At 40.4% G+C, this 14,120-nt stretch overlaps 1 protein-coding gene across 9 annotated transcripts in view; it reads right to left on the bottom strand.

The window, feature by feature from the left end:
• The window catches only part of SORCS3 (sortilin related VPS10 domain containing receptor 3), a 633,389-nt gene that overhangs the window by 416,516 nt on the left and 202,753 nt on the right, over positions 1-14,120 (bottom strand). For 2 of the 9 annotated variants that reach the window (XM_086377569.1, XM_086377575.1), the window contains exon 3: positions 12,435-12,501. The exons of the other annotated variants lie outside the window; for them this stretch is intronic. In XM_086377569.1, the coding sequence (XP_086233695.1) occupies positions 12,435-12,493 (59 nt within the window). In that variant the 5' untranslated portion in view covers positions 12,494-12,501. The remainder of the gene's footprint in view (positions 1-12,434; positions 12,502-14,120) is intronic. 9 annotated transcript variants of the gene reach the window in all.

The following is a 14,120-nucleotide window of genomic DNA, read 5'->3' as shown; positions in this document are numbered from 1 at the left end:
TTGTAAACAATATCAGAAAGTACCTATTCCTGGTGCACAGCAGCCTTCAGATATCTTAACAAATATGAAAACAGCCCCTAAACATACACCGTCCCCACTGAATCCCCCACTCTCTTGGAAATTTTCCTTTTGTCAAGCCCGATGAAACAATCTGGAAACTGCCTCAAAATGGCCAGTGAATTTTTATAACTGTGGCCTGCTGTGTGTGGCATGCTCAGTTTTCAGCTGGCTGGCTTCCAACACATGCTGTCACTCCAAAATATCCATTTATCCCATCCCACACCATCTAACTGACAAAGGACAGGCTCCAGAGCAGAAAACACTGCTACTACAAAGCCGGTGATGACAGTAGAAGACGCACCAAGAACCTAATATCTGCCAGGGGCTGCCTGGCACTGGGAGTCGCTGCAGGATCTGAGGCTACTGGACGCAGCCAGGTTTTCAAAAGACCCATATTAATATCAAGTACACCCAGGTGGACCCTGGTCCTCTGACTACCCAAAAGACATCTATTCAGCACACAGACACTCAGAGCACACAGCCACGTGCTGTGGGTGGTCTTAGGAAGCCATACATGGTAAGACCAAGTAGCAGGTAAGTGGGTAGAAAAGTAGATTCTAAGGGACTCAAGAGAGAAGAGAATGCCGGGCTAGGGTGCTCAACAAAACAGAGCATACATCCTGAAAGTGGTTAGCAGGAGAGAAAAGGGAATTCCAGAACAGACGGGGCGTAAATAAAGGCAGGGCTGTTGGGAAATGAGGTGGTAACCTGGCTAGAACAAAATCCATGGAAGCATTTTCTCTGCTGGGAATTTCCTAGTTTCCATCTGTGAAGTGGGTACTAAGCTCTGAAGTGATAGGGTGAAGGCCACCCAAGATACCACTCGAAGCTTGTAGTGGAAAAACTCCTTAGTAATGAATAAGTCATGAGTCTGTTCTTCTTGGTTAAAAGTGAAAATCACCTGTGTGAACTTAAGCAGATTACTCATTTTATTAAAAACTCAGTTTCCCCACCTTCAAAAAAGAAAAGTAATAATAGTCCCCAATTCATAAATTTTGGTGAAGGACTGGATGAGATAATTGAGCACAAAACAAGCAGATGTTTCCCCAACTGAATGTCACAGCTTATTCAACCATTTTTAGCACACAGTTCCTAAATAAGAGATGGATGTGCTCTTTCATAAGAATAGATTAAAAAGGTAAGAGCTTCTCAATCTTAATAAAAGTAAGAAGGAATGTGATTTTTAATAAAGATTAGCAGATTTGATTATTTACAAAATGTAAAACTTGTTCATGAAAAGCAAAACTATGATAACAGGAAAAAACAGGATGGGGGAAATATTGGCATAAGATTCAACAATGTTTTCCATTTATATATTGTATTAAAAGATGTATAAAGGATAAGGCAAACAATCCACCAATAGATAAACACACAAAATGCATAAAAAGAAAAATGCATAAGGGATTACAAGTGAACAACAAAACAAAGAAAAAACTTCCACTCACAATAATAATACAGAATCAGTAATAAAAAAAATTAAACAAAATTCCAATAATAATAGTATTCATTAGGGCTTCGCTGGTGGCTCAGTGGTAAAGAATCCACCTGCAGTGCAGGAGACCTGGGTTCAATCCCTGGGTCGGGAAGATCCCTTGAAGAAAGAAATGGCTACTCACTCCAGTATTCCAGTCTGGAAAATCCTATGGACAGAGAAGCCTGGTGGGTTACAGTCCATGGGGTAGCAAAGAGTTGGACATGACTTAGAAACTGAGTGCACACACAAAGTATTCATTAAATGATGGCACACTCCTGCTTAAAGCCTTCTAGGTATCTTCCGTATGCCCAAAGTAAAACCTGTGCTTTTAAACAGCCGACCAGACACCACAGGTGTGCCTCCTGTCACCTCCTTGCATTTTATAGGCTACTCCTCACTCATTCACTGGCTTACTTTGGCTTCTTGAAAAGGAAAGCCCCCAACCACTACAGAATCTTTGCACAGGGCTGCCTGGAATGTTTCCCCTCTCTCCTCTCCAACCCCTCAGCTCCTGGTTAATTCTGCCTCATCTTTCAGCCCCAGCTATGGGCACCTCCCAGATGTTATGGGTTGACTTATATCCCCCACAAAGATGCACACATTCATGTCCTCTCCCCAGTAGCTCAGAATGTGACCTGATTTAGAAACAAGTTTGTTGCTGGTGTCATTAGTTAAGATGAGGTCAAATTAGAGTAGGGGAGAGGGACTAATCCAATATGACTGGTATTCTTATAAAAAGGGGAAATTTGGATGCAGACATGCACATAGGGAGAAGGCCGTGTAAGCATGATGGAAGGGACGGGGTGGTAATGCTTCCACAAGCCACAGAGCTCAAAAGACTGCCAGCAAATCACAGAAAGTAGGGGAGAGGCATGGAACAGAGCCTCTCGCACAGACCTCAGAGGGAACCATCCCTGCCAATACCTTGTTCTCAGACTTCCAGCCTCCAGAATTATGAGGCATAGATTTCTGGGGTTTAAATCACCTACTTTGTGATATTTGTTACAGCGGCCCTAGGAAAGCCCTCCACGATCCTTCCCCCTGGAGCAGCTCCTGCCATTGCAGTGCCTCAGGGAGCCCGTGCTTTCTCTCACCCTCTGGAGAATCCTGGGTCACTGTCTGCCTCCACACTGGAGGAAAGCAGGAAAGGAGCAGGCAGCAGGCCACTCTGCTCCCTTTCCACCCATGGAATCGCGCATGTGGCGCACCCCACACGTATCTGCTGACTGCCTGGGAAACACACAAATAAGCCCTGGCAGGCAGGAGACTGGATTGAGGGATGAGGACAAAAGGCAGAGTGGTCCAAGACTGAACACGCACAGAGGGCATGTGCTGTGAGCCAGTGTTCTTCCAAACACTTCACCACGAGTAACTCATGGTGGCTCTCGGCTGCCCAGTGAGGTAGGTACCGTCGTCACTCCTACTTCAGAAATGATGAAGTGGGGCCCAGAAGTGGGGCCCAGAGAAGTTACTGCCCGAAGCTCACAGCTAGAAAGAGCTGAGACGTGGACCTTGGCAGTATGCACTAGTCTGTGCTCTCAACCTCTGCGTACAGTGATTCTCAAGAACATATAGGCAAGCAGGTACAGATAATAGGAAAGACAGAACAGAACATACAAGTTTCTGCTCAGCAAGTCCCTAAAGGGTTATTAAGAAAATTGTGGAGTTGAGACCTATTTCAAACCTTTACAGAAAGGAAGAGACTAGGCCCTCCAGTGTTTCCACCCTTGATGATTCCATCCCAGATCACACCCTGAATTGGAGGAGCTGTAGGTAAAATCCAGTTGGAACTCCCTGTAGTCTCCCTCTTCCACATGAATCTTGCACCAAGATCTTGCATTAAGAACATTATAAATCTTAGACTGGTTGGAACCTCTATAACAACTTCCAGCCTCAGTCAGGTCATCCTTAGTGGCTGTCTAGACTAGGATGAAGTGCACAGGCTCTAGCATCCAAGCATTTGGATCCAAATCCCAGCTCTACCATCTGCTAAGTGCATGACTTGGGAAAGTCATTTAAATTCTCTGGCCTTGAGCTGTACAAATGGGGATGAGAACACTCTTTACCTAACCAAATTTTTATAAGGCTGAGTTAAACATATGTAAAGCACTTCAATCAGTACCTGACACATAGTGCTAAGTATGAGTAGCTACTTATTGTGGTTGCTATTTTCATCTTATCAATGCAGATGGGCCTGAATACGCTCAGTGAGCAAGGGACATGTATATTCTTCTTGGAGACTGGGATACATTGCTTCCCAGGATCTTACTACCCAGTCTTATTCCAATAATTTTACAATAATTTAGGCACACTAATTACCTAAGGCAAGTAAACACATATATGCAATATTCATATATTACATACATATATATGCACCCTGTAACTGTGTTAACTTTTCTCTTTAAATTTCAGAGGCTTCTTTTTCAGCATAAGAGTGTCAGAAATACACCTTTTTCTGAATACAACTCAAGTGTGCTAAAACTTATAATTTCTCCTCTAGAAGTCTACCCTAAGAAAATCATCTAAAATGCAGACAAAAGCAAAGCTTTATGTATCTAGATATTCATGGCAACATTTTTAAATAGTGAAGAACTATAAGACAATCTAAATCTCTAGAAATAGAGAAATGAATATAGTTAAGTAAATTACAAAAAAGCAATATAATACACTATTATGTAAACATTAAAATTATGTTTGCAAACCATTTTGAATAACATAGAAAAATGCTTAGTCAAATGTTATATGAAAATAAGAAACAAACCTGTTTATACAAGAAAATCACAATTATATAAAATTGTATAGGTTAAAAATGGCCAAGTATATATGCTAAAACTTAACAATGGTTGTAAACAGGATTGTATATAGTATTTTTATAGTACTCTTCATTTTTAAGTTTTGAAAAATATTTTATTAGTGAAATTATTGCATGAAAATTTAAATATGTAAAAACTATTTTTAAAAAAATAGAAGCTTAGGAGGCTTATTGTTTCTTCCTTGTTGGCCACACACAAAATCTTGTATAACAATTCTATACTCAAGTCCTAGAGAATTCAGGCAGATGTTTTAAAAGAGAATGCCAATATAAGGCACCAGAGTAAATCAGAATTTGGTCCAATTCCAAATTCTTTGCAGTTTGCATTGTTACTATCCAGTCTTCCATATCCCCAACAGTAAGTTATGAAATGGAATAATAATCTTAGGCAGTCAATCACTTCCTTTGTCCTCTGCCCCATGCTTCCAGAATGCAAAAGTTTGAACTTTGTCTGAGTACAGGAAGCCAGTAAGGCATGCCTAGCTCCTGATGGCCCTTCATCAGGTTGAACTTGATAAGCCAGTCATTGGATTCTAACTTCAATTGTATAGAACTTATGTTTATATAGCTTAAAGCCAGTCAGACACTCAGGGGGATGAAGAGAAAGTTTCTGGTTTCCTTCAGGCAAAGGGATTTTAAATTTCAGTTTTCTGCCTTCCTCATTCCTGATCCATAAATACCATTAGATCATTGGGCATTCTATAAAGGTAAGCAAATAAATAAGCACAGAAGCAAATGTGTGTATGGATGGATGAATGGAGGTAAAAAGCAATAAGAATGTCACAGCAGTCTCAGAATAGACCATCCTTGCCTATAGCTTTTTTCCCAACTAAATTATATTTTCTAAACATATCTTTCTAACCCCATTTGGGGTTATATTTCTATAACCCCAAATTTCGTTAATGTTCATACTACTCAAAATGATCTACAGACCTGATGCAGTCCCTATCAAACCCCCAAAGGCATTTTACATAGAAATAGAAAAAAATTCTAAAGTTCATACAAAACCATAAAAGACCCTGAAAAGCCAATGAAAGGCCAATGAAATTTTGAACAAAAAGAACAAAGTTGGAAGAATCACACTTTCTGATTTCTAAATATATTACAAAGCTACAGTATTCAAAACAATAGGTACTGGCAAAAAAACAGGCATGTATTAACCCTAAATACTCATTGGAAAGACTGATGCTGAAGCTAAAGCTCCAATACTTTGGCCACCTGATGCGAAGAGCCAAATCATTGGAAAAGACCCTGATGCTGGGAAAGAGTGAAGGCAGAAGGGTAAGAGGGTGACAAGATGAAATGGTTGGATGGCATCACTGATTCAGTGGACATGAATTTGGGCCAATTCCAGGAGATGGTGAAGGGCAGGGGCACCTGGCATGCTGCAGTCCACAGGGCTGCAAAAAGTCAGACACAACTTGGCGACTGAACACAAGACCAGTGGAATTAGAATAGAGAGTCCAGAAATAAACCCACACAAACACAGTCAACTGACCTTTAACAAAGGTGCCAAAAACACACAATGAGGAAATGACAGTCTCTCCAACAAATAGTGTTGCAAAAACTAGATATCACATGCAGAAGAACACACACACACACACAAAGACTCAAAATGGATTAAAGACCTATATATAAGACCACTATAAACTCCTAGAAGAAAAAAGGGGAAAACCTTTTTGAGGTTGGCCTTGGCAATGATTTCGTGCATATGGCACCAAAGCATAAGCAACAAAAGCAAAAACAGATAAGCAGGATTACATCAAATCAAAAACCTTCTTCACCGCAAAACAATCAACAAAATGAAAAGGCAACCTACAGAATGGTAGAAAGTACTTTAAGAACATATATCAGAATGATAAAGCCTTAATATTCAAAATATAAGGAACTTCTACAATTCAAGAGCAAAAAAAATTTTTTAATGGGCAAAGGAATTGAATAGGTATTTCCCCAAAGAGGATATAGAACATTATACATGGAAATATGCTCAACATCACAAATTATCAGGGAAATATGAATCAAAATGAAATAGCACTTCACACTGTTAGGATGGCTGTTACCAAAAGACAAGAGAAAACAAATGCTTGTGAGAATGTAGAGAAAAGGGAACACTCAAATTGTTGGTTGGAATGTAAACTGCTAGGGCCACTTTGGAGAAGAGCAACAAGGTTCCTCGAAAAATTAAAAATGGAACTACCATATACTCAACAATACCACTTCTGGGTATATATCCAAAGGAATTGAAAGGATCAGAGAGGTATCTGTACTCGCAAGTTCATTGTAGCATTATTCACAACCATGAAGATGTGGATGTAACCTAATTGTCCATCAACAAAAGAATGGGTTTTAAAAATGTGAAACTTTATACCCTTTATACAATGAAATATTATCCAGCCTTAAAGTGAATGAGACTGAAGGATGTCATGCTATATGACATAAGCTAGACACAGAAGGATAAATATTACATAGTATTAATACAACTTACATGAGGAATCTAAATAGTGAAACTCATAGAAGCAGAGAGTATATTGGTGACTGTCAAGGGTTATTGGTGGAGATGGGAAATGGGGAGGTATTAAAAGGGTTTAAAGTTTCAATTTTACAAGATGATTATGTCAAAGAAATCTACTCTACAGCACAGAGCTATAGCTAACAATACTATACTGTATACTTAAATTTTTGCTAAAAGGGTAGTTCAGTTCAGTCACTCAGTTGTGTCTGACTCTTTGTGACCCCAGAAACTGCAGCACACCAGGCCTCCCTGTCCATCACCAATTCCCGGAGTTCACCCAAACCCATGTCCATTGAGTCAGTGATGCCATACAACCATCTCATTCTCTGTCATCCCCTTCTCCTCCTGCCCTCAATCGTTCCCAGCATCAGGGTCTTTTCAAATGACTCAGTTCTTCATATCAGGTGGCCAAAGTATTGGGAGTTTCAACTTCAGCATCAGTCCTTCCGATGAATATTCAGGACTGATTTCCTTTAGGATGGACTGGTTGGATCTCCTTGCAGTACAAGGGACTCTCAAGAGTCTTCTCCAACACCACAGTTCATAAGCATCAATTCTTCAGTGCTCAACTTTCTTTATAATCCAACTCTCAAATCCATACATGACCACTGGAAAAACCATAGCTTTGACTAAATGGACCTTTGTGGACAAAGTAATGTCTCTGCTTTTTAATATGCTATCTAGGTTGGTCATAACTTTCCTTCCTAGGAGTGTCATTTAATTTCATGGCTGCAATCACCATCTGCAGTGATTTTGGAGCCCAGAAAAATAAAGTCAGCCACCGTTTCCACTGTTTCCCCATCTATTTGCCATGAAGTGATGGGACTGGATGCCATGATCTTTGTTTTCTGAATGTTGAGTTTTAAGCCAACTTTTTCACTTTCCTCTTTCACTTTCATCAAGAGGCTCTTTAGTTCTTCTTCACTTTCTGCCATAAGGGTGGTGTCATCTGCATACTTGAAGTTATTGATATTTCTCCCAGCAATCTTGATTCCAGCTTGTGCTTCATCCAGCCCAGTGTTTCTCATGATGTACTCTGCATATAACTTAAATAAGCAGGGTGACAATATACAGCCGTGACATACTCCTTTTCCTATTTGGAACCAGTCTGTTGTTCCATGTCCAATTCTAACTGTTGCTTCCTGACCTGCATACAGGTTTCTCAAGAAGCAGGTCAGGTAGTCTGGTATTCCCATCTCTTTCAGAAGTTTCCACAGTTTATTATGATCCACACAGTCAAAGGCTTTGGCATAGTCAATAAAGCAGAAATAGATGTTTCTCTGGAACTCTCTTGCTTTTTCTGTGATCCAGCGGATGTTGGCAATTTGGTCTCTGGTTCCTCTGCCTTTTCTAAAACCAGCTTGAACATCTGGAAGTTCACGGTTCACGTATTGCTGAAGCCTGGCTTGGAGAATTTTAAGCATCACTTTACTAGTTTGTGAGATGAGTGCAATTGTGCGGTAATTTGAGCATTCTTTGGCATTGCCTTTCTTTGGGATTGGAATGAAAACTGACCTTTTCCAGTCCTGTGGCCACTGCTGAGTTTTCCAAATTTGCTGGCATATTAAGGGCAGCACTTGCACAGCATCATCTTTCAGGATTTGAAATAGCTCAACTGGAATTCCATCACCTCCACTAGCTTTGTTTGTAGTGATGCTTCCTAAAGCCCATTTGACTTCACACTGTAGGATATCTGGCTCTAGTTGAGTGATCACACCATCATGATTATCTTGGTCATGAAGATCTTTTTTGTACAGTTCTTCTGTGTATTCTTGCCACCTCTTCTTAATATCTTCTGCTTCTGTTAGGTCCCTACCATTTCTGTCCTTTATTGAGCCTATCTTTGCATGAAATGTTCCCTTGGTATCTCTAATTTTCTTGTAGAGATCTCTAGTCTTTCCCATTCTATTGTTTTCTTCTATTTATTTGCATTGATCACTGAGGAAGGCATAGGGTATATCTTATGTTAAATGTTGTCGTCACAGAAAATAAAAATAAAGAGGGCAGTATAGGAAAATTTCAGAGGTCATCTATATGTTTATGGCATAGATTATGGAGATGGCTTTGTGGATATACACTTATTTCCAAACTCATCAAGTTGTATACATTAAATATGTCTATTTTCAATCATATTTCCTCATGAGTTTAAAAAAAAAAAAAAGGCAAAAGACAGATATTTCACCAAAGAGAATATACAGATGGGGAAAAAAGCACATGAAAACTTGTACAACATCGTTAGCTATCAGGGAAATGCAAATTAAAACTATAAAAAGCTATTATTGCCCATCTACTCAGAGAAGGAAATGGGAACCCACTCCAGTATTCTTGCCTGGAGAATCCTGTGAGGAGAGGAGCCTGGTGGGCTGCTGTGCATAGGGTCGTACAGAGTCAGACACGACTGAAGTGACTTAGCATGCATGCGTGCACTGGAGAAGGAAATGGCAACCCGCTCCAGTATTCTTGCCTGGAGATCCCAGGGATGGAGAAGCCTGGTGGGCTGCCGTCTATGGGGTCGCACAGAGTCGGACACAACTGAAGCGACTTAGCAGCAGCAGACCATCTACTGGAATGGCTAAAACCAGTTGTCAGGGTGCCTGGAAACGTACAGATCCATGATATCCTATGGTCCCTGGAGATGCCTAGGATTTTGCTGTTCCTGTGGTTTTGTTGTTATTTCTTCCTCCAAATGTTGAGCTATACCAGTATGCTTCCTATAAATCCTATATGTGGCCCAAAGCCAGTGATGATTTCTACTGCAAAGTTGCCTGAAAACCATCCCCCATTTGCTGCACTTTTTGATCCTCAGAAAGCCTAGACTTGTAGCTGCCAACTCACCCTTAGAGATTTATCTCAATGCAACTCCATGGAGAGCAGCACCTTATAACCATTCTCCTATAGCACCAATCTCTGAAACAAGTGCCCAATTAAGAAGCCTGATGCTGACAGAATGTGAGCTAACTAGTAAGTGCCAAGGCTCATTCCCATTACTAACCTTTATGGTTGTCATCTATGAAGATGAGGGCACAACTATGTATTTTTGCATGAATGATTGCATTTGTCATTCTGAGCCAGCCAGAAGGAAAAATGGGTAAGAGGGCAAGAGGGCTGGGGAGAAGATTCTGAAAAATAAGTCTTCACAAGCATTTAAGAAATAAAAATAGCTATGGAATCTCTTAGGTCAGTGGTCATATCAAAATCAAGTGGTGAGCTCTTTAAAACCATAAGTTCTTAGATCTTGATCCCAGAAATTGATTCAGTAGGTTTGGAATAAGGCCCAGGAAACTGGACATTCTTATATTTCCCTGGTGATTCTCATGAACAACCAGAAATGAAAATCACTGAGACAAGTGTCCAAGGAAACCCATTTCTGGTCCCCAAAGTAGTCCCTTGGTCATAGCTCTCTTATGAAATGTGAATGGTTGCTGAGCTGGAAGGGTCAGGAAAGAGTGATTATTAATGAAAGAGCAAGATCATGAGGCTGCTGAGAACTGGGAGACCTAGATCTGGGTACCAGATTTGCAATCACTGACCACCAACCTACTCAAGAAATTGAGTTAATCCATCTGTAAAATTACACAGGCCTCCCATTCCTCCTAGAAGCATGAGACGTGCTATGTATTCATGTGGGCAATGACTACAAATATTATACCAATTTAAGATATTAGAGCCATTGAAAGGGAGATCTTTTAAAAGATAACTATGTATTGCCTTATTTTTTTTAATTTGTCTTTAGTTGGAGGATAATTGCTTTACAATATTGTATTGCTTTCTGCCATACATCACCATGAATTAGTCATAGATATATGTATGTCCCCTCCCTCTTGAAACTCCCTTCCACTTCCCACCCCATCTCACCCCTAGGTTATCACAGAGCACCACATTTGAGCTCCCTGCATCATACAGTAAATTTCCACTGGTTATCTAATTTTGCATACAGTAATGTGTATGTTTCAATGCTACTCTCTCAATTCATTCCACCCTCTGCTTCCCCTCCTTGCCCACAAGTCTGTTCTCTGTTTATGTCCCCACTGCTGCCCTGCAGATAGTTTCATCAGCACCATCCTTCTAGATTCCATATAAATGTATTAATATAAGATATTTGTCTTTCTCCTTCTGACTTCAAATTTTAGCTTTAATTTTGGCACAAACCATTTGGAAGCAAAAGTAAGCAGTGAAATGTTTCCCTTATAAGTTCAGCGATTTCTGAAAAGAAAGCTCACAGACACATAACATAAAGAAGAGGTCTTTTTAACCAGTTTATGGCTCCCCAAATAAAGTCTAGGATAGTGGTCTTCATGGGAGAAGTTGCCAGAAGCCTCCTAATGACATTTACAGTCCATGTCCAATAAAGTAATTGGCTTCCAAAGGATGAGAAAGTAACTATGAAAGCTTGACGACCTAATCTTTATAGTCATTATATATCAATATATAAGCAGGAATGGAGTATATAAAAATTCACTCTCCTATAAACTTGAAAATAGATAGGCTTTGTGTGAATTGAAATTTTTCCCTTTATTGGTGGGGTGGGGGGGGGGGGCTTCAAATCACATCCCAAGGGCCCACCCATCATAGCTTTACACATGTGGACATCTGGCAGGAAAAAAATTAAGGCACTACCTGAGAGAGTTGGAGAAAAAAATCCATTTATAAATGTTATTTTAGAAGGAACTGTCTGATCCTGTTTACTTATTAACTTCATTAGAAGGCTAATGAATCTACTGCTGAGAAAATGAGAGGGAGGTCAGGGTGAGGAGAGGGACGGGCAGAATTTCACACCCCTTCTCCTAATGGTGAGGTTATTTGTGATTGTGATAAAACAGCACCACATTTGGAAGGAAGGGAAAACAACAGAAAATAACGATCAACAGGCACAATCCGTACGAAAGGATTGCGTTCTCTCAGCCACTGGACAAAAATCAAGATTTACACATGTCAAGATGCAAGAAAAAAGACTAGGCCGTAAAAAGAAACCTTTTTCCCATAATAAATAGGAAAATATTAAATCAGTAAACCAGATCTGTTTCTCCAGTGTTCACACTGCCCTATTCTCCAGCAAAGTTAAGATGTCTAAGGTTTCAATATTCAGGGCAAACTCTTTTTTCATGTTTTTTGGGGGAGCAAAGAGTTTATAGCTTGGATGATGCTCTTTATGTTTAATGAATTTAAGTACAGTAGTTAGAGCAGGTGTTCTGGCTAACACCTGCCCCCTGGCTACTATCTGTCCATGAACAGCACATTAGTTTTCCTTAAGGGGGATGGCTGTGCTCACAATGTTAGCTCATAAAAGGTACCTGCTGCCTGCTGCCAAGTCGCTTCAGTCATGTCCAACTCTGTGTGACCCCATGGACTGCAGCCTACTAGGCTTCTCCGTCCATGAGATTCTCCAGGCAAGAACACTGGAGTGGGTTGCCATTTCCTTCTCCAATGCATGAAAGTGGAAAGTGAAAGTGAAGTCACTCAATCGTGTCTGACTCTTAGTGACCCCATGGACTGCAGCCCATCAGGCTCCTCCATCCATGGGATTTTCCGGGCAACGTACTGGAGTGGGGTGCCATTGCCTTCTCCCTAAAAGGTACCTGTTGGCCATCATAAATCCTGTGTGTGTTTCTTGTTTGACTTCCCAGGTTGACAGCATCTGTGGACCTGGAGTGGAAAGGGACTTGAGATCATTTCATCTAATATCTTTATTTATGAGGAAATAGAAGATGGCATGAATTGATTAATTAGCAGATGATTAATTAGCAACTGAGACAGGCCTAGAACCCATGCTTCCTCTGAGCCCAGTGGCTCCCAGTCCTACCTGAAAATCAAAAACAATCATGGGGCTTTTAAAAGTATACATCCTGAGTAACCTCCAGCTTTACCAAACTGGAATCCCTTGGTTAGGGGCCAAGAATCTAGATTTTTAACACAGTCTACAAGTAATTCTGAGGATACACCAAATTTGAGAAACACGGATGACCCCAAAATGCCTTCCATATTAATTACGTAGGAGGTAAGAAAGCTCTTCAAGAGGCTTACATCCCCTAATAGTTGCAGTAAAAAGAAAATAACCAGCAACGGATGAGTTAACTCAACACTATGTTAAGGGAACTTAAATCAGATTGTGCTTTGCATCCTACACCCCAAATCAGCAGCAATAGCTGATGTAGAAAAACCAATAAATATATTAACCTTCCCCCTTGTGCCAAGCACAGATGAATATCTGAAGGAAAAGACTCCAGAACATTCTCTCAAAAGAAATGTAACATTTCCAGGCACCACATGCTTAGGATTCTAGGTATGTCCTGCACCCCAACCTCCTAAAAAGTATTAGCACAACTGTCCTCTGGAGCTGGTAGAAGCTGCTGGGCTAGGAGGATATGGGCCTATGAACAAACAATAATTATTACATAAAGTACTAACTAAATAGTACGTATTTTTGCATTCCATGCATTATCTCACTGAATCTTCACAAAGCTTCCATGAGATCTGTCTTACTGTCATCTTACTATATGGATAAGTAGACCTAGACATAGAGAAATGAAGACATTGCTTAAGGTGGTACAGTTAGCAAGCAGTAGATCTCAAATTTATACCCAGGCAATTTGAAATTAGAACCTTTAACCACTACACATGCACTATCCCATCTGTGACCAGGGGTTTCTGAGAACTATGGGAACTACTAGTTCTCATATGAAGCAGTCTTTCCTCTTAAAATTTTGTATCCTAATGGAGAAATTTAGTTTCATTGAAAGTGAAGAAGAACTAAAGAGCCTCTTGATGAAAGTGAAAGAGGAGAGTGAAAAAGTTGGCTTAAAGCTCAACATTCAGAAAACTAAGATCATGGCATCCAGTCCCATCACTTCATGGCAAACAGATGGGGAAACAGTGGAAACAGTGGCTGACTTTATTTTTATGGGCTCCAAAATCACTGCAGATGGTGATTGCAGCCATGAAATTAAAACACACTTACTCCTTGGAAGTTATGACCAACCTAGACAGCATATTAAAAAAGCAGAGACATTACTTTGTCCACAAAGGTCCATCTAGTCAAGGCTATGGTTTTTCCTGTGGTCATGTATGGATGTGAGAGTTGGACTGTGAAGAAGACTGAGCACCGAAGAATTGATGCTTTTGAACTGTCGTGTCAGAGAAGACTCTTGAGAGTCCCTTAGATTGCAAGGAGATCCAACCAGTCCATCCTAAAGGAGATCAGTCCTGGGTGTTCATTGGAAGGACTGATGTTGAAGCTGAAACTCCAATATTTTGGCCACCTGATG

This window comes from Bos grunniens, chromosome 26, assembly GCF_055505025.1.
Source record: "Bos grunniens cultivar Pamir isolate PY7600 chromosome 26, Bosgru_T2T1.0, whole genome shotgun sequence".
NCBI classification, from domain to species: Eukaryota; Metazoa; Chordata; class Mammalia; order Artiodactyla; family Bovidae; genus Bos; species Bos grunniens.
The sequence above is the reverse complement of the archived record's forward strand: the minus strand, read 5'-3'. Positions and strand labels throughout refer to the sequence as shown.